This window comes from Saccostrea cucullata, unplaced genomic scaffold (genome assembly GCF_032062105.1).
Source record: "Saccostrea cucullata isolate Sc308-1 unplaced genomic scaffold, CSIRO_AGI_Scuc_v1 ctg6840, whole genome shotgun sequence".
Classification (NCBI taxonomy): domain Eukaryota; kingdom Metazoa; phylum Mollusca; class Bivalvia; order Ostreida; family Ostreidae; genus Saccostrea; species Saccostrea cuccullata.
This window is the reverse complement of record NW_026935926.1, coordinates 1-27,024: the sequence shown is the minus strand read 5'-3', so window position 1 is coordinate 27,024 and position 27,024 is coordinate 1. Positions and strand designations below refer to the sequence as shown.

Sequence of the window (27,024 nt, the reverse complement as noted above, 5' to 3'; positions counted from 1 at the left end):
TGCAGCAGCACCTTTTTTGTGGTCACACTTAAGCCATATACATATATGGCGTATTTTTGATTATCGCAGATAATCAAAACTGAAGAGCTCTTTCTATTTTTTATAATATAACCTCATATAATTTGAGAAAGGACTTATGCAAATAACACAATTTAAATTAATCGTGTTTCTAATTTTAAACAATTATGCGACTCAAAATTTAAAATGTAGACAAATTTAAAGTAACTAGAGATAGGGAGATGCTGAGAACATTTGCAGGTAGTATTCTATTATTTTGCTACATCGATATTAGAAGCGATATATGTGAGAATAAACAAAAAATCCTCAGTCCCCTTTCGTTGTTTAATATGCCATTAACTCCTGTCTTCAGTAAACATCTAAATGTAAGCAGAGGAGGTAGATTCTGTAGTATCTTTTATTCCGACTTCACTGGGAATAAATTATGAAATATATCTCTCTTCCTATTTTGAGCAAGAACAAATAAAACGCATGATCCATTCATTATCAACTCTATTCTTTTATTCTTTTCTATCAATTCAGAATCATATAAAATTTCTTGTAATTAAAAGATTTCAATGTAAATGTTCCCATGTTTACAATACCGGTATGTACATGTAATGTTTTTAAGAAATATATTTCAAATGCTTGTAGCTGTATTCATACATATATTATTTGCTATTACTTAATTATTACAAGAAATAATTTCCATGGCAACAGTAATTATTTCTGAACTGGTTACAAATGGAACATGTCATTATATTAATGAATATAAAATCAATGCTTCACCCCCCCCCCATTTTTCAAAAATAGTTTTACTGTGAATTTATCGTTAAAATCTGTGCCACTCCCCAATATCGTAGCATAGTGAAATGTACCTAGAATTTAAAAGTTGGAATAAACTGTTTATTATATTCATAAAAACCTTTATTATACCCCCCGCTTGAAAAGCGGGAGGGTATATAGTAATCGGTATTTCCGTCCGTCTGTACGTCCGTCCGTCCGTCCGTCTGTTACGCTTTGGGGTACCCATCTCTTATCCGCAACTCCTCTCATACCACTGAAGGAAATTTAATGAAACTTTCACAGAATCTTTATTACATATTGCCATTGTGCACCTCTAATTTTACTTTTTGATCTGACATATATTTTGGATTTTCCAGAGCAAAACATGGATACTGCCAATATATTCATATGGGAGGCGGGGGTATCATTTAGTGAGCTCATTGCTCACAGTACCTCTAGTTTAAAAAGGAATGAAGACAATCCAGGCTTGAACTAGAGTAAACCTTGTAAACATGACAGAGATCGGACTCTATTTTACATCGAAAATGAAAAAAATACATTATCACATAATCTAGATGTAGCGGAACAAAATGACTGAAAAATGTGATGTTTGTAGGTTGGTTTTTCACATACAAATGACAAAGTGTACGTTGCTTAGTGTTTTAATTTAAACAATATTAAATACTTTAAGAGATCTCGCAAATCGTTGACAAACTCACAAGATATAAAAATATTACAACATAAATATCTCCCAAAGATGAGTCTGAGTCTTTTCCTTATAAATTGAGACGCATTAAATTTCTTACTTGCATACTTAAGTTTGGTCAAATGAAATAACCTCTATGTTCCAATAAAATTGTCAGATTGAATAATTTCGAAAAATTCCTTTTTTTTGTATTTAAAAAACCCCTTAATATATAAAATGCGGATACTTAACATTAGATAAAATGTATCTTCTGGTCTTTTCGAGACCAAGGTGGGAAACGAATTTACTGTCTTTCATGGGATATTTATTTTATATTTTGGAAGCAATACCAAATTAGTTAGGTTAAATAAAAATACTGAAAAAATCAATGAACCCATCACCTACTACCTCATCAATCATAAGTTGACGTAGTTAACGATTGAAATATACACCAAGCTTACGTAGTTAAAAAAAACTAGGATGGTTGATTATTCCGTTAGTAACTTTCGATAGCTTTATCGTTGAATAAAAAGGAGGAAAGACTGTCGCTATCGGATCTGCAAGATTTCCTATTGCTATCAATTTGTATCTCATTGGACAAGTCCTGTTTCTATTAAGGACATGCTTTTCTCAGTGCTTTGACTAAAAAAAATTGTTAATCAGTCAATTATGAAAATTCTTCAGTAACAGGTTTTAACATTTTGAGCAATGCTGGCATGGGAATGTGCATGATGGTTTGTTACAAGTTTACATTATGTTTGTCAGCGGATTGGATACGAGAAAAAGAGACAATCTAAACACGAGATACTAGTATATACTACACCAGCCAAGTGGAAAGTTGTGCTTAAGATTTAAAGGTTTATCAAGTCTTTTGTACATTCTTAGACGCAAATGAAGAGTATATTGAAAGGTTTAAGAAAAAAAGAATGCTTGCAGTTTGCCATTTACTTTGTCCACATTATTGGTAAAATGAATTATTTTGATAGTTAACAGGAGATCCTAAGTGGGCCAAAGACCATATAAGTGACATGTAACCAACTGTTTAGCCGAGGTGAACAAACAGCAGCCGGCGGAGAACGAAACAACTGAACCAGCATTAAACACAACACATATAACAAATAATCTCTGTCAGCTAGACTGTGGAAAGAATGGTCACTGCTCAGAGGGTAACATAGATAAAAGAAGTTTATTTGGTATTTAAAAATTAAAAATTAAAGTTTTCAATTAAAAAAAACGTAGCAATTTCCTCACATGATGTACCATCTATTAATCCCAGGGAACCTGAAATAAAGGAAACCACACAGTCTAAACATCTCTGTTTCAAATTTGAAGACGTAGATAATTCAATAGTACAGTTCATTTGTGTTTCATTTTGAAAATCTCATCATGAATTTACGCACAATTTAATTCTTGATAAACATTCAATTTGACTGACTCGTACAATTTATCTGACTTTTCAGGAGTCTGTGTGTGTGATGAGGGATATTCTGGTATCCAGTGCGACATCTACAAAACCACCAAACCTTCGGTTATGGAGAACTGTTTAATGGCACCAGTTGTGATACGTGTGGTAGTAATACACAGGATGTAGAAAACTGTAGTACAGCCATTATATATGGAGCTAATTTCGTGGACTCGTCGACTCTGACGTGTCATTACAAATACGTCAAGGTTCTGGTTCTCTTGTAAACTTGTAATCAATCATTTAATAATGTATATTTTCAATAATTAATAAAGAACTACTCGCTTATTGGATGCGGATTTTTTGTGCATACCTGAAGGAAATTTTATTTTGACAGATGATATAATAAAAAAAAGAAGAGTGTTGCAAATATCTGTATTCGATTTTAAGATTTTAATTCAAGTGGACAAACTTAATTTTTCTTTTATTTGCAAACAGATAGAAAATGATGTCGTAACAACTACAGCAATGAGAACCGTTTCTGGTGATTTTATAAATATGAATCAGATCTCGTGCAATCTCCCAGAATCTCGTGGAGGTGCTCTCATTCAGGTCAGCAACGATAGTCAAACCATGAGTGAGAATCTCGTGGAAGTGCTCTCATTCAGGTCAGCAACGATGGTCAAACCATGAGTGAGAACCAATACCTTCATCTTGTGTATGATTCCAGGTGCTTTGATTGTTCCATCGCAGACGATATCATGAAGTCCAGTTGTAAAGTGAAAGTAAGCGTTGTATCCTCCAATTATCATTTGGAACTCTCAATTTTCATTATTTTTATCCGTATCTACTTACAAACAACTTCCTAACATGTATTTTGGACTGATTGCAGGAAAACACATGTCTTATTAACAGCAAATGTCAGGCCTTGATGGAGGAGAAGGAAACCGACTACTGTAAACTCTGTGATCCGTCTGTTAGCACTTCATCGTGGACAAACAGAGACAGTATGTACTTCAAAAGATATGGATTTAAGCTACATCTAAATTTATATGCAGAAATCAGCAAAATATAAAAATTAAACAGAAGTAAAACAGTCTCGAGTTTCTTTGAAAACATTTTTAAAACTGGTTCCTCTCGGTTTTACAACAACAGCTGAGAAATTCAGACAAGAGTTTGCGGCTATCCAGGTGTCTAAATCAAAGTCTGATGACGGATACAGTAGTGAGCTGGTCACCCTTCTGGCAGCGACCTGTGGTGTCATCGGATTCTTCTTACTTGTGACACTCTTCTACATATGTAAACAAAAGTGAGTTTTTCTAATTGACCTTATAACACGATCGATCGTGGCAAAGAACTATTTGGCAAACATCTGAGTTGTATTTTGATAAGCCTTAAAAAAAGATTGTGCTGTTTTATTCTATTTCAATTTATGTAGTTGAAAACTTTTTAACAAGTAGGTTTTAAAGATCTAACTTTGTCTCCTTTCTAATATAAACTCAGTTTCTTTTAATCAAGGTCAAAGTTAGTGAGAAAAGGTCAACTTCCATGTGCACATTGTTATGCAAAGTAATGAATATTGAAAAGAAGTCCTGTTTATCAATGGAATATTTATAAACTTTAAATTCCGCCTTTCATTGTAGAGAAAGGCTGCAAAAACGGAAAGAGGGAGGTCTGTACAATGTTTACAAAGAACCTACACATGATATTCCACAAACCTCAATGATGAAGGAGAGAGAGATTGAATTTCACAATCCAGCTTATGCAGAGGAAAAAAGCAAACTGTGATTGGTGGAAGGCACAAAAATCTCGTATTGAACACTAATATATCACTTTTTATTGTTAACCAGTCCTGCAGGCAGGGAACCGTGACGCTAGTACATTTCAGTTATTTAAGAAGGACATTATTTTACCAATGTTTTATGAAGGACATTATTTTACCAATGTTTTATTTTGAATTGAAAAGAATAATCATGTATGTTTTAGAAACATCACTGAAGTGTTTCAATTTAAACTTCTTACTGAACTGTTTATGTTTTGTTAAACAATTTTTTTAGAAATAAAAGTTCTGGATTTGTTCCTTTGTCTTCTTGCTTAACTGTTTTTGTATTGCGAAGCAAGATTTCTAGAATTAAAAGTGTTGGGTTTGCTCCATTGTCATTACATGTATTCAATAATGTTTGATGGACCCGAAAGAGTGAAAGAGTTTTACCTGTAACCATACATAGGCAATTTCGCCACATATGATCCACATATGCATTGCCTTTCATATGAGGATCATATGTGAATCATAGGAAATGCAACATATAATTCATATATGATGCCTTTTTTTTAGGTTTCTCATATGAGGTTTATTTAGGAATAATGTAGTAAAATACTTAAGACCAAGGATTATTAAATGGCAAAATTGAAAATATGCAGCAAACATCCTTTACAACTAAACAGTAAATATGTTTGATTAATGGACAATGAAATGGACGGTATATAAACATTATTTCACCTTTTCTATCGTCACTTTTCCTTATTTTTGTAGTAAAATACAGCTGTCACTTGAATATGGAGTTTATGTCTCTCAGTTGATTCGATACCAAGGACGAGACAAGTTATTGACAAACAAGTAGCTGAAAAGAGTCAACCAACAATCTCGTTGAGCAAGCTTTTTTAGTTTTATGTCCGATTCAATGACCTTGGAAGGGTATTGAAACTATCGATATGCCAAATGATTTTTAAAATTTATAGATAGGCCCTTATCTACACACTGAAATTTCTACACACTGAAGTTTTAATTTCTTATTCGTTTGCTCGATCGTGACAAGGTACACATGCCAGGTACGACCAGTGGACAGGAAATAATTAGTCCTTCCTGGTACCTGATCCAAGTTCTGTTGTCTTAGAGAGGTTCGAATTTCCTCTGCTCCCGATCTGTATTGTTCCGATATGTAATTGTAATTAAACTTGTTCGTTATTTCCATATTTCACATATTATATTCATAATATCAAAAGATGTTTAAATAAAATTATACCAAGGTAATAATAGTTACTGTTTTCTGTTGCCGAATATGAGCAAAGTAAATTGGGTTTTTGAAATATAAGAAAATATTGGTAAATATACGAGGGTTGTCCGTAAAGTTCGTGGACAACATTGATACTTATTAACAAACATTAAAAAATATATGAAACTATTATTTTCATTAAATTAATGTTTAATTTTATACATATGTAAATTTTAAACAAAAAGAAAGCACAGACAGTTATATCTTTATCAGATACAAAAAAAACAAACAAACAAAACAACAACAACAAAAAAAAAACAAGCAAAGAAACAACTCACAATCATTCCCACAGCACTAAAATGAAAATCCTCGACGTTTTTCGACGTCAAAAGCTTTAATACATTTGCATGTAACTTTTCTCAACACAGTCACAGTTTTACTCAATACATTTCTTATGTCGCTTTAAGCAGTCATCAAAAAATAAATGAGTACAAACTGTTCAGATTTCATATGTAATATAATATTGAACACTTTCTGTCTCAGATCATGCAAATCATTAAACCTTTGTCCGCGTAAAACGACTTTATTTAAGGGAAAACGGCAAAGTCACGTTAGGAAACTTATTTTACAGCACTGCAATCTCGGAATGATGGTCTTTCTTCAAGCATGTCATCCTGAACTGGTCCTTCCGGTCGAATTTTTGAAAATTCCACTTAAATACTTAAGAACAGTTTCCTTTACTTTTCCGGACTGTTTACAAAGGTAATCTAACAAGCAAGCTATATGATAAACGTGATGACTTTAACTTTTCTATCGTCATCTTCCCTTACTTATGCAGCAATATACCTTCATCACCTGCATACGGAGCGAGTATATATATCTCAGTTGATTCGACACGCAAGAGCATGCTCTACGTATGAACAATTTCTAAAACGAGGTAAATTATTGACAAGCAAGTTGATGAAACAAAAATATCAACAGTCTCGTTTAAAGTCATCATTTGGTAAGTTCTATGGTCGATACATTGACCTTGTCAGCAAATACAATTTATCGTTAAGTTAAATGCTGACTGACTTTATACATACCAATTGTTAGTCTATTATTTACACACTGAATTGACAACAGATTTTTTTCCGTTATTTCCTGATCTTGACAAGAAGCACACGGCGGGTGTGACCGGTCGGCAGGGGATGCTCACTCCTCCATGGCACCTGATCCCACCTCTGATGTTTCGGGGGTCCGTGTTTGCACTGCTCTTATTTTGTATTGTTTTATGGACTTTGAGACTTAATTCTGTTCGTTATCTCCATATCCTTCTTACAGCATTTATGGGTTTCTGTTGGTGTATTTCCGATGTCTACGCAAAATGTTATCACTGCTCTCTCCACCTTTTATTTTTGCTATAATTGCTTGCAATTATTTTTCTTTAATAACCAACAGGGGTTCGAGTATATTCAATTTCGTTGTTCAACCTATTATAGAATTTTATTTTGATTGTTCTATTCAATTGTAAGGCTGTTGTTTTTATACGAATTTCGACTTCTGATTCATTCATGTACTTAAGTGATAAATAGAAGATGCTTGCTCTCTGAAAACTCTAGCAGTCCATGTTTTATGCTTACCTTACAGTTTGTACCGTAATTAGTTCTTTTGAGTTCGATCAATTTCGTTTTACTAGCTCTCTCTCATTTCATGTTCGGCCCTGACGAACATATAGATTCATAATCCTATAAAAACATTCTTAAAGGTATTTAAACCTGTAATGTGCTCAATTGACGACACAAGTACACACAATTATGCTTTTTAAATATTTCTGTAATTCATCTCATCGATCTCATGATAAGATATCCCATACATGGACAAACTTTGGATAATTCCCTTGTTAACTCGCTAGGTAAGTGCATTTATATTTCTGGTAGTTTAAGTAGTAATATAATCTAAATTTATTTGTTTTATGTGTGAGTTAATATTATAGGTAGGCGTCATAGAATTTCACTTGTGTATATAATCTGAATAACTTCATAATTCATTCATGAAAACTTAATGTTAAATGAATTAGTAACTTAGAATAACGACCAGGACACATAAAACGTGTTGCTGGGGAACATATCAAGTACATTAACGTTAGGATGATCAAAAAAATCATAAACCCATTCAGGGCAACAGGTTAACACTATGATCGATAATCGATTACTTTCCAGATATCTTTTGTTACTATACCCTTCTGTTTTTTGATATCTAGTTAATGGTTTGATAAAAATTACTAGTAAGAGGCTCAAGGGCCACCTGAATGTTTCAGCAGATTAAGCTTTGTTACTCAAAAGCAAGAGAAAATACAGATGATCAAGATTAACCTTTCTAATACATTATTTACATTTATAAATTATCAAAGGTAAGTGACAAAGGGGAAGAACTTCTCTCGGTAAAATACAATGTTCAGTTCACAGGTAGAACCAAAACACTTGCAGAACACAAGCCTCCGGCCGACACGCCCAAAAAGAGAAGAAAATGATGTCTGCTACGAGGTTTATCTACGGTGTTTTTGATGGCGATAGCTTTTCACTAAACCTTCTATTACTACAGATTAAGAATCTGCCTCTTTTTTTATTCTTCTCCAACCACTGTTCATTATTTTAATTTAGGTTATATTATATGCATGATGCATTTTAAGATTTTGTCAGTTGTTTGTCTCAATAAATGTTTCAATGGGATGTTTAAGTGTGTAACTGAAAACCATTTTGGCTACCGATTTAGAACTTGTACATACATAGAGCACGCTCTTGCGTATCGAATCGACTGAGGGATATATAAAATCCATATGCAGGCGATGAAGGTATATTGCTGCATACGTAAGGGAAGTTGACGATTGAAAAAGTCAGTCATCACATTTATCATAAAGCTTAGTTATTAGATAATCATTAACGTCTTTTTCAAGTAAATTAAAATTAATACTATCCTCACCCAAGTATACTATCTATTATTTAAATTCATATACAAGTGCATTCTTATCATATATGTGTATGAATGAAAACAAAATACGTACATGTCATGGAAAAATGACAGTTTTATATCAAATGATTTTAAATTAACAAAACTGATGAATAATAATAAATCATATTCTTTTGAAGATTTGGTGAAATGGAGACTGATGAAAACAAAAAGGCTTTAGAGATTACAAAATCAGAAGTTTCCTCAAGTACCCCTGTAAGAAATTCTCCTTGTCATAAATCGGCACAAATCGATATAAACACCACAATAAATGAAAATACTTGTTGTCAACCGGTCTCAACAAATAATTCTATAACAGTGTTATATACAAGATGTACATTGGACGCTCCAGTCTCTTCTGTGTGTCAAAAACATAATTTAAAGGATTTCAACTTGCCTACTTGCAAACAGATTGATTCTGAAAACACTTTGAAGAATGTATTACCAAGTGAACAAGGGTTACCTGTTCAACACAGTAATGTGACAGACTTTATTTTTTCAATAAGTCTTTATCTCTTTTAAAGATATAATGTAAAATATAAGCTAGAACAAAAAGGAACTTTTTGAAAAATGTTTTAACAATTTTTCTTTTCACAGAATGCAGTGCCGAACAGCAGTTGATGAGTTCAAAGGAAATGACATCATCACAAAACACAGTCTTTACCTGTTCAGAGCATTCAGAAATCTCCCACCCTCCACTACCGACAACAGCAACAACAACAAAAACAACAACGGCCATGTCAATACTACCATCCTCCCCAAAAGATTCGTGTATTATTCCAACAAGCAGTGATAATAACTCAGAAGAACAACGTAGTGAGTCTAAATCTTCAGCACGAACTAGTCAGAGTGCAATGGCGGACTCAGTTTCCAACGTAATGACGTCAGATGTGATTACAAAAGAAGTGAAGACAACGTCATTCTCTTCTTTCCATTCACAATATGAACATTCGCCAGCATTAACAGAGTCACTAGGAACATCCAGTAGAGATTCTTCTTTGTCAAGTCACTTAGACACCAACACCTCTATTCCATTGCATACTACTCTCACAAATCACCCAAAACATACAGCTAATACAAACGTTACACAAACCTACACCCATCCACAACTCGTTCCCAAATGCCCCGTTATTCCTCCTATGGAAATGAATTTCTTTCGATTTATGTTTCTTATTCTAAGAAGGGCGCCTATAGCCGTGAGAACTTACTTTGACACCCGTCATCCACCGTTACAGTTAATGACAGATCTGGCAATCAATAAAGAGTCTCTGTCTGCTCTGAGAGGGAAAATTATCTCCTCTCAACAATGGAAGACCCTTTACCCTCCTTCAGGTATTCTACCATTTTTCAAAGGAAAAATAACATATTTGCATGTCAATTTGAATGCATGCTAACCTGAAATGTTAAATAATGGAATTAATAGGTTATGTTTATTTATGAAATGTATACGTCATAACATTATCAAACTGACAGACATTTTCAGGATATGTCAACTCAAGGCATTTTGATGTCACATTGCTGATTCTCCTCTTACGTTATATGACGAATGTTCCTGCTCCTGTGACCGGTTTTGACAAACTTCCAGTACAAACAGATGATAGTGTTGGAGCAGACCTTGCAAGGATAAAGCACTACAGGAACCTTGTTTCCCATTCAAACAATGCAAAACTTACAGAGGAAGATTTCAATGACTATTGGACAGAAGTTGAAAAAGTGTGTATAATTTGGGAGCAAATAATATAATTGATTTATAATTGATTAACTTGTGAGCAAATAATGTGATTGATTTGACGCTTAGATGTAAAAATCACCTTTCTTTTGTTCAGGTTATAGGAAGATTAGGCGGTGAAGCTCAGCTGCTAGAAGCTAAGTCATTGAAGGAATCTCTTATTGAAGAAAAAGATAGGGAGTTGTTGTTAGAAATAAACGAACTAAGAGCCCAGTACCAAGATACTATCCCACGAAATATAAAAGGTATATACATATACACTCTCGATAAAACATTTTTAAGACATTTCATCCAACCAATATTATATAATATAATTCAAACACTAACCTGAAAACATGTTTGCTTAATAATGGTTTTTGAGTTTAGCGTAGAAAGAAAAATGTCTTAATCTATAAAGAAATATATTTATAAATGTTTTCACAGTTGTTTCAGTTCTCATCACTTCTGTAAGTAACTGTAAAGCTACGCTATGAAATTAGTGTCAGTTGCAATGGTCGTCTGCAATTTAATTAAATGCAATAGTTAATGATACTTAATGATACGTAATAATAATAATTAATGGAATATTAATAATTCACATGACTCACGGGAAATTAAAAAAAATCTTCATTTTTGTAAAACCTGATAATTTCACTTTAAAGGGGGCTGGATACAAATTCAAGATAATATTTTCTCAAAGTTTCTGTATAATATCGTAAATCATTTGTTGCTTCAGCATTTCACACAGAAACAGGATAAAAAACCTAATCTAATCTGGAAATAATTTAACATTAACAATAACAGAGCTTGTGCCCTGATTATTAAAAAAATTACGTTTCACTGGATGTGTTTAATTTGTAAACTCTGCACGCATCACTTGAGCACGCACCGACAATACTGGTGAGTTGAATATGCTTTTCACATTTCTACTATGAATTTTCTGGATTAAAGCTTAAATATTTTTCATTAATACACAACAAAATCTCTCTTTGTCATACGTACTAAGGAAAAATTTTCTTTGTGAAAGCACCGGGATGTTCCGATCAAACGCGTCCCGAAATGTCGTAGTTTCAATTATTTCCAGATAAACTAAGTTTTCTTTATTATATTTCAGTATTAAATGCTATAGCAACATACAAAACGTGCATCACGATATTATGTATTAGAAAATTGATGAAAGTATTAACTTCAAATCTGTGTCAAGGCCCCTTTAAAACGTGGATTTAAATGATAAAATTATATACATGTACAGTATATCTTTTTTTTTTTATTGACTTTTTTATTTAGAGCAAATCAGTGACAAATTAGATAAATGGTTAGAAGAGGACACTAAATTTTATGAAACCCGAGCATGTATAGAAGCTGAAAAGTTGATTCAATCCGAAAAATGTGTGACTGTTACTGGAAATGCTGGAGCTGGAAAATCTGCCATTGTACATCACATTGCATTAAAAATGCAAAGATATAATTATGTCGTTCTGCCAATAAAAGTTCCAAGCGAGTTTCTACAATATTTCGATGCGCATTCCGATCAAATATTTGTCATAGATGATCCATGTGGCGAGAAATGTTTAGACGTTCATTTAGCAAATGAATGGAAAAGATATGAAGATGATATAATACGTTCTCTATCAAAAAACGACAAAACTCGACTACTGATCTCATGTCGACTTTCGATTAGTCGTACACATCATTACAAGGATATTAATCTGTTTGATGAAGTCGAGGGCGAAATCGTCAATCTAGTGTCTGCGAAATTTTCACTCACAAGAGAGGAAAAGATGGCCATCTATAAATCCCATACAAGTGACGAATTTCAGCTCAGCAAAAAAATTCTAGACTTGCATGATTGCTTCCCCTTGTTATGCAAACTTATATCAACCAATATGAAATTTAAGAAAAACATAAAGCGTTTTCTGAAGTTTCCTTATAAAGAGTACGATCATGAACTGGATGTACTGAGACACCATCCGACGCCGTACGAATACTGTGCTCTTGCATTGTGCATCTTCTTTGACAACGGAATCCAACTTTCACATTTACAAAAAGGGAAAGATGAAAAGGTCGACGAAATATTTGATGAAGTTTACGAGGAGTGCTGTCTAGAACAGGGTACTTCCAGGAAGAGAATAAAACTAGCTTTGGAAGCATTGACAGATTCCTTTATAATAAAGGACGATGATGCTTATAAATTACTACATGCCAAATTGACAGAAATTATAGCATGTCATTTTGCAAAAGAATCTCTTCATCTCTTGATAAAGTTTGCTCCTATGTGGATTTTGGATGCAAGACTTAGAAATCCGAGTTGCATGTCCATTAAAGATATAGATGAAAGTGGATACTTTATCCTCCTAAATTCACTTTGTAAACCTGTTCTTGCTGAAAGAATATTAAATTGTTTGGAATCAGAGAGCATCTGTTCACATCAAAAGGATTCTATGAAACAAATGGAAGATGTTTATGATTTGCTTTTTAATTTTTGCTTTCCCGATGATCAAATAGAAACACTCTTATTCGACGGATTGAAGTCAAATGGAAAATTAAATTTCCTTTTGCATAAACGAAATTGTATCGAAAATCCAAGAATTATGGATTACATAGAATATAAAAAGGAATTGAAAGAACAGGAATACGAAAAGGAGGAACTAAAGGAACTTGAAATGGTCCATCAGAAAAATTGGATACCGGTTCGTTCGATCACAAGAATAATAGCTGTCTACAATGGAAACATGCCAAACTTTTACAGAAATGTATCAGCGAGACAACTTCTTGAAATCAATGAAAATAACTTTCTTTTTTGGCTAGTTGGTGCGGGGTGGACTAATTTCTTGGTCCGGTCATTAGAGGTTGCTGACACTGTGTTAAAGGATGAGTTATTTATATGTAAAAACTCAGCTTTTCTTCTGTCATTATTCAGTGGGAATGTACATATGGTAAAATTCTGTTTTAAACTGTTAGGTCCAGATTTCAATGGGACATATACCTGTTTTCTTTGTAAACAGACTTGTGATTCATCGAAACATCTAAGACATAATTGTCTTGTAGAAGGCCTAAATTTTGTAACTGTGCCATGTTTGATTGGGAAGAAAGAAATTTTGGAGTTTCTTCTCACAGAAAGAATTTGTAACAGGGATGACTTAAACAAATTTGTTTGTTATCAATACCAATCAGTAACACCACTTACTGCAGCCTGTAAAATTGGTCATACTGATATAGTTAACTTACTGATTCAGAATGGAGCACTTGTTAATCTGAAAGACAAAAACGGTAATACTCCTCTTGTTGTAAGCTGTGAAAATGGAAACAACAAAGTTGTGCAATTGTTAGTGGAAAATGGTGCGGATTTAGAAGAAAAATGTTGTTTAGACATGTTTAAAAGCGAATTTATTCTAGATACTTTTGAAGATGAACTGGAAGAGGAAGGTTGGTCAGCACTTTGGTGGGCGTGTTACGGTGGTTATTTAACAAGTGTCTCATATCTGCTTGATAAAGGTGCAGATATTCACAATACAAATAAAGCAGGCAAAACTCCACTCTGGGCTGCTATACAAAGTAAGAATTATGAGGTGGTAGCTTTACTCATGAAAAAAGGCTTGAATGTAAATGAACAAGATAAGAATGGAAGAACACCAATATGGTGGGCTTCAAATGTAGGTCAACACGAAATTCTATACCTCTTTCAGGGTCTAAAAGGAGACGTCAATATCTACGACAATAATGATATATCCCCATTGTACACAGCATGTTACAGGAACAATATCAAAACTGCAGAGGTGTTGATAAAACACGGCGCTAAAATTAATGCAAATCATCCATCGCAACCTTCGCCATTAATTGGTGCGTGCTGTATGAAAGACATCGAATTGGTTTCCCTTCTTATTGGATCTGGTGCCGATGTTAATAGTATATTTGAAGGAATTTGTTCTCCTCTCTCTATTGCAACATGGTCGTCTTTCGAGAGTGGAATGACAATATTACTAGAAAACGGTGCTAAAATCAACATGAAGTTGAATAAGGGACAAACTGTACTCATTCAATGTATATGGAATATTGATAATTTTGCTAAAAAACTCCGTTACAGATTACATGATATAAAAGCTTTTGACGATTTATGCTTTAATTTTTATCCTGATACGTCAGAAGATTTTCCTGCACTTGTGTCTCTTTTAATCAAATACGGAGCTGATCTGAACTGTCAAGATGACAATGGATTAACAGCACTAATGGGTGCCGTCTTATACAATAGAGAATGTACAAAACTTCTGTTAGAGAATGGAGCTAGTGTTAATTTGCAAGAAAAGGACTCGCGGACCGCTTTACATAATGCATGTCTAAGACGGAACCATGCAACAGTTTTATTGTTAACAGAATACGGAGCAAGTATAGACGCGAAAGATGTCCATGGATTCACGCCATCACATATTGCATGCGAACTTTTAGATGAAAAGACAATCAAAATTCTTTTAAACAAAGGAGCAGACATTAATGTAATTGACAACAACGGATTTACCCCATTACTTCGTTTACTTTATCTTGAAGCATCTAAAAAAGACAGTAAAAAAGGCAATAATTTTAATGGAAATGATGAGGAAAAAAGATCAAATTGTGTGGTTGCCATCGCTCTGAAGCTTCTAGACCATGGTGCTGACCCGATGGTTCGTGCATTGGATTGCGATGCATGGTTTTTGGCAAAAGTATTGGACTATAAAAATCTTACCGAGGCGTTGTGTGAGAAAATAGATGAAATCAATGCTACCGGTAAATACTAAATACGAACGAAAAGGTTACAATCTTATGCAGGAATTAATAATTAATAAAAAATAATATTCAAAACCTCATGACCAATAGGTTTAAACTGATTTAGTGTTTAAATTCAAATAGACTCTTGCGAGGTAAAGAGTTGTTCCTCGCAAATCCCACTGTGGGACGTGCATGGGGACCGGTCCATCGGATGAGACCGTACAAACCGAGGCCCCGTGTCGCAGTAGGTGCTGACACGAAAAAGATTCCCCATTGCTCAATGGCCCTGAGTGCCGAGTATGGGTCAAAATTTGTAGCTCTCCACCGGCAACTTGTGGCGTCTCCGTATGAGTGAAAAATTCTCGAGAGAGACATTAAACAACATACAATCAATCAAACAGACACTTACAGGTATGTATGTGTATGTACATATATATTAATATATTTTTCAACTTTTTATTCTTTCTGATGTGCTATTATTTTGCTACGTATTCGATGTCTGTTTGAATGTATTGCGAGCACGCTTTTTGCATGAAATCAATATATAAATATATATATAGATATATGGAAATATATAAATCTCTGCAGATAAAAAAGTACAGTAGATATACTGTGTAAATAGAAAAGTTTGATGTTTTCGGTTGATCTTTAAAATATATAAAGATGTATCATCATAGTAAAATATATTTATCATATCTCCTCTGTTACAACAATTTTAATAAAAATCATATGCGAAACTATGAATAGAATTATAAAAAATACTATTTTTCCCATTTTTTTCTTTTATGCCTGCTTAAGTGCGTATACAGTAATTTTAGGATCTCAGTATCTAATTTGCTCCTTTGATAATTTGGAAAATGAAACGTGACTTGCTTTAGTGATATTCATTAATGAGTACGCCGCCTAACGTCAAGAAATCTCGCTATGTTTTTGATTATGGAAATCATGGAAGAATCACTTCACCAGAAAATAGACTACTTACTGCAAGTTTCCATATATAGTTGCGCCTCAAGTGTCATTAACACAAAACTAATCAAACTATATGCAACCCCCTCTACATAAAAATTGTATTTATGTTTGTTCAAAGTTCAGAGCCTATTGGAGGCATACAACAAGATCAGTATAACCATATAGATTTTTTAAAATGCAGCTGCACCATAGAAACTCCAAATACTCCCATAAAGTGCTAACATTTCGTAGACCCATTGTTAAACAGACAGGCTGGAGGCTGGAGTTTGAAATTCTACATTGTTAAATTGAATTACATGTATATAACGGTTAGAAATATTCGTAGAATAACAATAGGTCAAATCATCATTCCAAATGAAATACCCTAAAGTAGTCAGCTCTCTGTGTATTTGAATCATTACTCTACAGGCTGAATCGGAACCACAACTGGAATTCGAAGATTTACAAAAATACTCAGAGACAGGAACCTAAGGAAATTTTTGTCAATATGAACATGCTAACAATATTTCAATATATGTTATATGTATCTAAAAGGTATGGCAATCTATAACCAGTTCAATGGTTACTCGACGGGATCGATGAATTTTGATAATTAAAAAAGTAATATGTGTAAACTTTAACTTCATTTTCTTAAAAATTAAACTAAAAATTTATATGGCTTACTGAGTATTCCCCGAAGTGTTATGCAACAGAAACAATAAGTAATTAGGCCTAAACACAGTAATTAAGAAACCCTCTGGTAGTGTTTACCTGTAATTTATAAGTCAGAATCAGCATAAATCTATCAAATACCGTATAAGTGGAAATTTTAGCGAGACACAAATTTAGCGATTGCTCCTTAAAAAGTTGTATTTTATTTTTAGTGAGATGTTATTTTAGCGATTTTAAAATGTTCATGAAAGAACCTATTTAAAAAAACGCAATAAATTTTTAGCGATATGTCATTTTAGCGATCTCAGCATCCTCGTTAATAATGCCAAAATTAAATCCTCGCTAAAATTTATACTTATACGGTACCCAGTAAAGCAGGACATGGCAGAAGGTTGAGTACAACTATTCATGAATTACTTTATTTATAAATAATTAAGATCACTTCCAAATCGATTATGGATTACTTGATATGCCTGTATTTCTGGTCCCTTTACTGATTGAATAAAATCCATAATGTTTGCTGCAACAAACCGCCTGTTTTTTGTTTTTGTTATTTTTTCAATTGCTTTCTTTTTATGATGTAGACAGTAATTTTATGATCTCAGTGATATCTAATTTGCTCCAGTGGCTGTTAGAAAAATTAAACATGACTTACTTTATTTCCACTTATTTATAAGGGGAAAAGACTGTAGTACTTAAAGAATTTGAAAACGAAACAAAAATGTTGACAGGTATATAATCAGGTTACTACGTCAACTAACACTTGAAATCTCATTCTCTATTTGATTATGCAATTCATGAAAGAACCACGTAACCAAAATACTGACTGGATGGTCACTGCAAGTTTAACCATAACTATATGATTCTGCCTCAAGTGGGACCAGAGAATATTGTAACTTATTTTCATCAACTCATCGCACCTGGTCAATTCCACGGTTTTGGGTTTTCAACATTAAATGATTGGAAATAGTTGATTGATTTTACCGTCAAAATATACAAATATTCCTAATCTTAATCAGAGGCATGCAACGATAAACTGGTTTTTCTACCCTGACACAAGAGCCCAGTTGCCCCTGGACTACCGCTTATACTGTAGGATGCCTTCAATATTCAGGACGGACAGTATGACAGCCCTTCAACCACTACACTCATTGTAGGGAAGTTTATTCACGACAATAAGTATAGAAGTCTGGACGGACTGGTCAGCCAATGCAGGCACAAACTATGGTCAGCCTCTACATTGAAGATCAACCTCATTTGTGGTAGGCCTTAACTGATTTGGCCTTTTGTTTTTCTAATTTGGTCTTTCTCTTATTGTGACGTGCAACTTATATGCTTGCAGCAGCACCCTTTTTTGTGGTCACACTTAAGCCATATATGGCGTATTTTTGATAATTTCAGTTAAACGAAATTGAAGAGATGTGAATTACACAATTTAAATCAGTCGCGTTTTAATTAATATCAAGAATTTAAAAATGTTACCAGACTCCACATTTAAATAACAGACCACTTTAGATTCAATTTAATTATAAATATGGAAAAACTGAGAGCATTTATTTTGCAGGTAATTCGCTACATCGAAATTAGAAGTGTTATATGTGATAATAATAATAAAAAAACTGAAGTCAGTCACACTGTTCTTTATTTAATATGCCATTAACCTTTATCTTTGTTAAACATCTAAAAAAACAGAGGAGGTAGATTCTGTAGAATCTTTTATTCCGACTTCAATGGGAATAAATTATGAAATTCCTATTTAGAGCAAGAACAAATAAAATGCATCATCCATTAATCATCAACTCTATTCTTTTATTCCTTTCTATCATTCAGAATCATATTAAAATCACTTATAATTTCAATATCAACTTATATGCTCCAGTAATATTTAATGTCTTCTTTAAAAGAAGTTTATTTCAAACGATTGCACTTGTATTCATACCTATACTATAACATTGCTAAAACAGGGAATGGAAAATGGCGCACCAATCTGATTTTTTTTTTCGTTTCAATGGCCACGGTTATCATTTTTGAACTTGTTGCAAATAGAACACATCATTATAATAATAAATATAAATTTATCAATATTTCCCCCTCCCCCACTTTTTTCAAAGTTTTACTGTTTACTAGTATCTAAAAAATCAGTGCCCCTTCCCAATTTTGTAGTATCGTGAATTATATCCAGAATATAAATGTTTGATTCTAGATCTACCGCCGAATATTCATGAAAAAAACTTTTATTTAAAAAAGGCAATGAGGCAATGAAGGCTAAACAAGGATAAACAAAGAATAATAGAGATCGGGCTTGTGAGGAATATACCATGTTTTACTTCGGAAATATAAAAAATACATTATAAGAGAATCTGGATTTACATGTAGCCGAACAAGATGGATGAACAAGATATGTCACATCCATGTATCATGCTAAGTATTAAAATTTAAACGATTTTAATGAACATATGAAATTACTTTAAGAGTTCTCGCAGAAATAAGCAGTTGGTACTTACGAGGGCTGTTCAATAAATAATGTCATGAACTGTATGACATACAATACAGATATCAATGGGATCGGCATTCTCAAAATATAAAGTGACGATTGATTACACCTAAGACCTAAACTAATAAAGAACGTACACCGGGAATCGCCAATGAATACAAAATTGACGAGAGAAAACTTTGAAGAGCGAAAGTCATGCGTCCTGCTCAAACTATCCACTTTTACAGTATTTTTTTCTACATGCAAGATACTGAACAAAGTATTATTGTAATTATTTTATTATATTTATGACTTTTTAATTTTAGATCGAACAAGTGGTTCTTATTCTATCGATTACACTTTATTCAATGATTCTCTTCTCTTTCCAGTTTTTTGCATTGATAATTATAAGCCGCAATTTGAAAATAAGCCGGTCTTGAAAATGAGCCCCCACTTTCTTACCAAAACTTAGAATAAGCCGCGGCTTATTTTCAAGATTTTAGGGTATTTATTTTCCATATTTTTTTAAAAGACCAAATAGATTAAAATAGATTATACTGAAAAATCGATGTACCTCATCCAACATGAATAGACGTACTTAACGATATAAATAAACATCAAACTTACGTAGTTTTAAAAAATACCCAAGATAGTTGATTATTCCATTAGTAACTTTTGATAGCTTTATCATTAAATAAAAAGGAGGGAAACTGCCGCTATGGGATCTGCAAGAGTTCCTATTGCTATCAATTTGTATCTCACTGGACAAGTCCTGTTTCTGTTAAGGACATGCTACTCTCAGTGCTTCGACTCAAAAACTTTGCTTATTAGCAATTATGAAAATTCCTCAGTGCCTGGTTTTAACCATTTGACCAATGCTGGCATGGGAATGTGCATGATGGTTTGTTACAAGTTTTCATTATGTTTGTCAGTGGACTGGACACGAGAAAAAAAGACGTGCAGTCTTAACACGAGATTTTCCATCCAGAATGTTAGTCAGCTATTGACAGAAGATATCATCATTCATGTTGACCGGGAAAATTTCCCGAAGGTAAGAAAAAGTCTCGAAACACTTTGATTAATGAAGTGAATAACTGATACAACTAATAAAAACTCTACTCTAAGATGATATATTTTCAGCATCTTGTTGGTGAATGTCTAAACCATTCATGTACTGATGATGCTATATGTATTCGTGGAGACTGTTTACCTGTTTTGGAAGGTAAAATAATTTCAACCAACGCCTTTGTTGTTGATAACTCTAAAATTCATTACGCTAAATTTCAAGTTTTGTTGAAATTTTCATCTTCAATTTATCGATTTTTTTTTATCTTCTAAGGTAATCTGCATGTTTCTGTTGTACTTTTTCTTCATTCAAATACATAATATTTTTATAACAATAATGTGCATTTTTTCGCTTTGTGTGTTTTTGTCTGCTTAAGAAAGAGGATGGATGTCTTTAAATTATACACTGTTTTTTGTTTCTCTGTTTGTTAAACGGCCCCTTCGAGAATTTTTCCCTCTATTTAGCCACCAAATCTTCCTTCGGTAGAAAAATGAAATTTTAAATCTGCACTCGATACCTTGGGCTTTAGAGCAGGGAGGGGTCTTTTTCCTGCCAACACTTACTTGGGTTAAACGGTTCCGGTTGCATATGTGTATGAAATCTCTCCAAATCTTGCAGTGGTATTCGAAATCGCATTGTAAGGATCCACTCCTCTTTCTACGACTCTAGAACAAATCTGAACACTGATCTACGAGGGCGATAGGGCCTGAATTCAATTATTTACTGTATTATTAGCTGAAACAACAAAAACCTTGCAACCTAACAGCATAACATTTAAAAAAGAGAGATAACTTCCATATATTAATGTTTTTCATGATGCTATATGCATATATGGAACACTCGAGTTTTGCACTTTAGTCAAAATCAATGTTTATGATGCATATGTAAGGAAGGATATGGAGATAACGAACATTATTCAAGCTCATAAGTCCATTCAAACAATGCAAATCAGAGCAACTATACGGACCTCTAAAACACCAGAGGGGATCAGGTGTCATGGAGGAGTGAGCATCCCCTGCCAACCGGTCACACCCGCCGTGTGCTCCTTGTCATGATCAGGAAATAACGGAAAAAATCCGTCGTCAATTCAGTGTATAAATAATGGACAAACAATTGGTGTGAAAAACGTCAGTCAGCAATTGACTCAATGATAAACTGTATTTGCATCGACCATAGAACTGACGAAATGATGACTTTAAACGAGACTGCTGATATTCTTGTTTCATAAACTTGCTTGTCAATAATTTACCTCGTTTGAAAAATTCCATATACGTAGAGCATGCTCTTGCGTATCGAATCAACTGAGATATATATACTCCGTATGCAGGTGATGAAGGTATATTGCTGCATAAGTAAGGGAAGTTGACGATAGAAAAGTTAAAGTCATCACGTTTATCATATAGCTTGGTTGTTAGATTACCATTAGTGTTTTTTTTTTTTTTTTTTTTTTTAATAGAATTTTTTAGTATCCACATCTGATTCACACCACTTCTTGACTATAAAGTTGCACAGCACTCTTGAAGTTTTCCTTCACGACTGTCAATATCTTAGTGAGGAGTAACGAAAGAGGCTTGGTTGAACATTTACTGGAACCTGCAATGTATCTTTGTTTGTTAGGATTCTTATGACGTTTTGGAATCCAATATATATAAGGTAGTTCAAATTCATTTTGGCTCTGTGGAATATTAAAAGTATTCAAAACTGACAGGTGATTTTGAAGAATTTCTTCCTTAGAAAGGGAAGTATAAGTAGGATTACCACTTGTAGAATTAAATCCAAGTTCTTCTACAATGCAATTTATATAATGAGCCTTACAAACAAAGACAATGTTCTTACCTGCTTCGTCCGCAGGAACCAGTACGTACTGATCGTGTAATCTATCTAACTCCTTTTTCACTTCTGGTTTATTGAACACAGAAGGATAGATAGTTTTCATATTGCCCCTCAATCTTTTAATACGTGAATTTAACATGGGTCTGATACATTTAATCCATTCTGACAAGGTGTCAACGTCTTCTTTTTCATATCTGGCCCATCGTCTGGCGTAGTTTTCCACAGAATCCATAATATTTATGAAATTCCGACGCCAGTTGAAGGATCGGGGTTACCTATATTTAGGACCTTTCAAAATAAGTGATCCAAGGTCCTCATTACGAACTATATTTAAAAAATACATCTGAACTAAAGTGTAGGCATCTGAAGTGTGGGATTTTCATGATGAATCAAACAAAAATATGAATGATGTTCCATAAAAAAAATGAAGAGTTAAAATTGATGTTCCATAAAAAAATGAAGCGTTAAGGATTTATTCTTCTGATCATTTTACCCCAAGTGGGTAAACATGTCGGAAAATTCAAACTGATAACAATTTACCAACAAGTTTTTAAAGTTTTTATGATTCACATGTTTAACTATATTTATTTTTAAATAAAAAATCTTTCTCTGTAGTATTAATGACTAAGACGTGTGCAGAATTACAGTCATTTAGGGTATTCCGAATCACCCTGCATTTCGCGACACTCGGTAATTTACCTTATCGCTTATCTTATACGAGACATGCACACGTGTGACAACTAAATATTCTTTCACAACATGGTTCATGCTTAATACATACAAAAAATAAAGAGGTAAACGTAATGCGTTAATTAAAAAAATAATTAATTCATTCGTTAACTTGCTATCCTTCTCGAAAAAAAAGTCCGCCTATAAACGTTGCAGAATATTTCTCATCGATGTCGTGGCGTTGTTGGTGGATGAAACCTGGCATATTAGGTATTGACAGAACGGCAATTTTATGAGCTTTCATGAGCATTAATAATTTTTTATTACATCTCATAAATGTATATGTTACAACCGCATTTGTAGCCCCCTACAATTTGGGGTATTTCGAATCATGTATGTGCAGGACCGCAACTGAAGAAATTGCACACGCTGCATACTTGTTATATGCCCGATATTTTGATTACATCGGTTTTCTTTACATGCAAGGGACCTATGAAAATTATGAAATGGAAAAGCTGTGAAGAGTTAATGAGCAGCTTGACCAGTGTTGATCCTTTTATCATACGTGTTTAAATATGGAGTTGCAAGCATATACACATGTACACATACATATATGTACACTGTGCACGTATCCAGTGATTTATGTCACATTTAATAATTGTGATACGTATATCTAAACAAGAGCTAGTCTTTACTCCTTTTCACACATTTCTTTTATCATCATCATCATTGCATGTATGATCTTTTTTCTTGGTAATAATTGCTTTTCTGCATGATCCGCTTCTGAAAAGCTGTTTTATAGTGCGAATAAAGAGGGGGGTGTTGATAACTTTCAAATAAACAAGAACAATCAAGAAAATTTTAATTCTTTTTATTCTTGGAGCTTTTTATAAACAATACTAACTAGTTCATCAATTATGATGATGTTATCTGACCGTTTTCAACCCATTTACCTGGTGATTCGAAATACCCGGAAGTGATTCGCAATACACTAAAAAGGTGATCCAAATATAACCCCGGTCAAGGTCGCTGTATTGAAGATAGACTCGTTCTATAAAGTAGATCTGATTTTTCACTAAATTGGCTTTCCTTTGATACCAAACAACCATGTGAAAAGTTTTTAATAAAATCATCTGCAGTCAAAATGTAAAAGGTGATTCGGAATACCCTAAATGACTGTATGATATTTACGACATACGATCGTATTTCTGATCAAAATTCTATCAAAGTTGCACGGCATGAATTTGAAACAAAGCTGAAAAATTATACAGTTAAACTAAATTATTTTCGCTCTCATTATGGAACCACGAAGAGTTAGAATTTTGGTGTTACATATATTTTCAATATCTGATTCCGCGACTGCTCCGGGTACCCCTACTATTGACACATTTATATACCATTGTAGAGAAAATATTCAATATTTGTGAAATATTTCTTGCTATTAATAATTTGTAGTGTATGTCAAACGTATATGCAAATTTTCACCGAAAGACGTTCATTAGAAAGCAACATATACACAATGTCTCAATAATTTTCGAACAGCCCTCGTAGGCCTAAGAAAGTCGACAAGTGAAATCGACATGATCGAGACGGGAAGAATACGGGATCGCCCGTTTCAAAGCGACAGGAATGCCGAATGGTACTCCGTTGAAAGAGCCAACCGACAGAAATTTTAAAACATTTAAAACAATTAGGCCTACAGGTACATTCTCTAAAGCGGTCCCCAAACATGCCAGCCAAGAGCGCCGAACTATGTTGACGACGTTCCAGTAGCAGCGGAAAAGCGAAAATGTAGGTTTCCAATGCTTTCAAACTTATTGAAAATAACAATGTTTATGCATCATAGATACAAAAGTTTCAAAATACATAGTATACTGTCACATCGCAAACTGAAACATGGCATACGCATGTTACATAACGTTAGGCCTAAGGGGTCTTCAGATGCGTGCAGACGACATGCATTCGTATTATCTTTTTTATTGCAACTTTAGCAAGTAGTAATTTCCTTTGATATTGTAAATGCAGAATATCTATCCTAAATTTATAGACATACCATAAGAAAATAATGAGATAACATCTATAATTATTCGGTAAGAAACTAGGTCGCTTCATTCTACGGCGGCCTATGTGGGTTAAAAAATGGAATATTTCTGAAACATCACAGAACATATAAAATTTATTTGAGTTTAAACTACAGTCTTTGGTTCATAAAAACAAAGTCATATAGACAAAATAATGATTTTACATTTTTTCAACAATGATATTACCAGTAAATTATAATCTATTTTTTTCTAAATTAAATTTTTACAGGTAAGTCTTGTTTTCACAAAAATCACAAATAAAGAACTTTAGAAGAGAGCAGGGTTTAAGAACCACTAAAATTAGATGGAGAAAACCATGCAAATAAGATTGAGAAAGAGAGACTGGATATGAAAGATCCCAGGAAAGCCACCATCCAACACCACACACCAGGACCTAATCCGGAACTCGCAGGGCAATAGAAAGAAAGGACATCCAACAAACTATTATGAAGTTTTATTTGTTAAATGAATACTTTTTGTTCATAAAAAGCTTTTCTTAACAAATTTGCAATAATTTCCTGAAATTATCACACTTATTTTGAATATTTGGTGAATAAAACACATACTTTGAAGCCTAAATGCTTTGATTCATTTTCATTAAATGCTAAAAAAGAAATAAGGGGTGGGGATATAAAAAATATCAAAACTTTCTTATATGTACACTAACCCCTAATTTTCATGATATGAAAAGGAACCATAATGCCTAAAGAAACTGTACTACAATTTTCTGAAAAAGTTTAATTGTAGAAATATGTTTTTCTCTGGTTTTTCAAGCAATTTTATAGGAAACAATTTGCCTATTTTTGACACGGATGAACAACATTTTTGAGTACAATTTATCTAATTGGTGTTTATTTGCTCATATTTTGCTTTAAAAATTAACTTTGCAATACTTTAAAGTAAATTTAAGCCAAATTAAGTTTAAATTGATTGTATTTATTAGTTTATGAGGTATTTTTATGGTCTAATAGGTTTTTTAATTAACTTCCCATGCTCTATTTTGGCCTGTGTTGGAGGGGTTGAATCTCTCTTAGATGAACACTAACATACACTTTTCTTGTCTTTAAATTATTTCTAGGATATTACACTTTCAGAAAAATATAATCATGTGGAAAGTTTAATGCACGTTTTTTTCGGGTATCAGAATACATCCTTAAAAATGCTTGTGTTTGGTTCTGAAATAATTGATCTTTGAAGTTCAAACTACGTTAATACGCAGGTGCATGGACATAGAAAAGACGAGAGGAAATCAACAGGTGGTACATTTTACATCATGTTATGCACGAATACAAAAGTAAATAAAGCAAAGTGACTAATGATTTCATTTATTTAAATAGAAAAAATATATAAGGACTGTTCGGAGATTTTGAAAAGAAACCCCAGCAGGAAGAACCAAGATGGCAAATACATTATTTACGCCGACACCAAAAAAGAAGTTTTCTGTGACATGACGACAGATGAAGGCGGTTGGACAGTGAGTATCGTTTTTTTTAATAACTTCTCTTTCTCAATTGAGTAATCTTTAATAATAATTCGGTTATGAATATCAATTAATTATGTTGAAATTAATGTTAGACTGTAAGGAATGCTCATCATTTTTTTAAAAAAAATATATTACTAGATTATTATTTTTTTTTTAATTTTTCATTAGATATATTGCAGATTGTAGCATGCAATCTGTAAAAGGTGAAAAAACGGACAGTAATGGATCTCAAAAAATGTATATGCTAAAATAGAAATCTTTGAACAAGATGGAAGTCGTAATTTCATTCCATATGCAGATGATAGTGGAATATTGCTTTATAAATAAGAAAATTAAACGATAGAAAAGTTGAAGTCACATCTTTTGTCAAACAGTTGAGTTTTCATTTGGCCATAATCTCTATGTCTGCAGATGTTGCTTAATCCATATGATAAGGTGTCATTAAAAAATGTCATTACTATAACGCTGCAAAACTATATATTCCTACCCCCTGGTCG

The 27,024-nt window shown here is 33.3% G+C and overlaps 2 protein-coding genes and 1 long non-coding RNA gene across 4 annotated transcripts; all 3 read left to right on the top strand.

The window, feature by feature from the left end:
- The first annotated feature begins 3,050 nt into the window (after positions 1-3,050).
- Positions 3,051-3,653, top strand: LOC134244237 (uncharacterized). Its single transcript, XR_009987183.1, has 3 exons — positions 3,051-3,139; positions 3,369-3,482; positions 3,539-3,653. It is a non-coding gene; the product is annotated as an uncharacterized LOC134244237 (long non-coding RNA).
- A 115-nt stretch (positions 3,654-3,768) lies between these two features.
- Positions 3,769-4,778, top strand: LOC134244236 (uncharacterized). The gene is made up of 3 exons (XM_062726499.1): positions 3,769-3,877; positions 4,026-4,179; positions 4,514-4,778. The coding sequence occupies exons 1-3, from the start codon at positions 3,802-3,804 to the stop codon at positions 4,656-4,658; spliced, it is 375 nt and encodes a 124-aa protein (XP_062582483.1). The 5' UTR covers positions 3,769-3,801; the 3' UTR covers positions 4,659-4,778.
- Positions 4,779-7,672: 2,894 nt separating this feature from the next.
- On the top strand, positions 7,673-15,446 carry LOC134244239 (uncharacterized). Of its 2 annotated transcripts, XM_062726503.1 has the most exons (7): positions 7,673-7,757; positions 8,992-9,326; positions 9,449-10,183; positions 10,335-10,564; positions 10,678-10,825; positions 11,847-13,829; positions 13,956-15,446. In XM_062726503.1, exons 2-7 carry the CDS (start codon positions 9,002-9,004, stop codon positions 15,329-15,331), a joined length of 4,797 nt encoding a protein of 1,598 aa, XP_062582487.1. In that variant the 5' UTR covers positions 7,673-7,757; positions 8,992-9,001; the 3' UTR covers positions 15,332-15,446. The 2 variants fall into 2 exon arrangements, with proteins under 2 accessions (XP_062582487.1, XP_062582485.1); XM_062726501.1 differs by having other exon boundaries at positions 11,847-15,446.
- Positions 15,447-27,024: the final 11,578 nt, after the last annotated feature.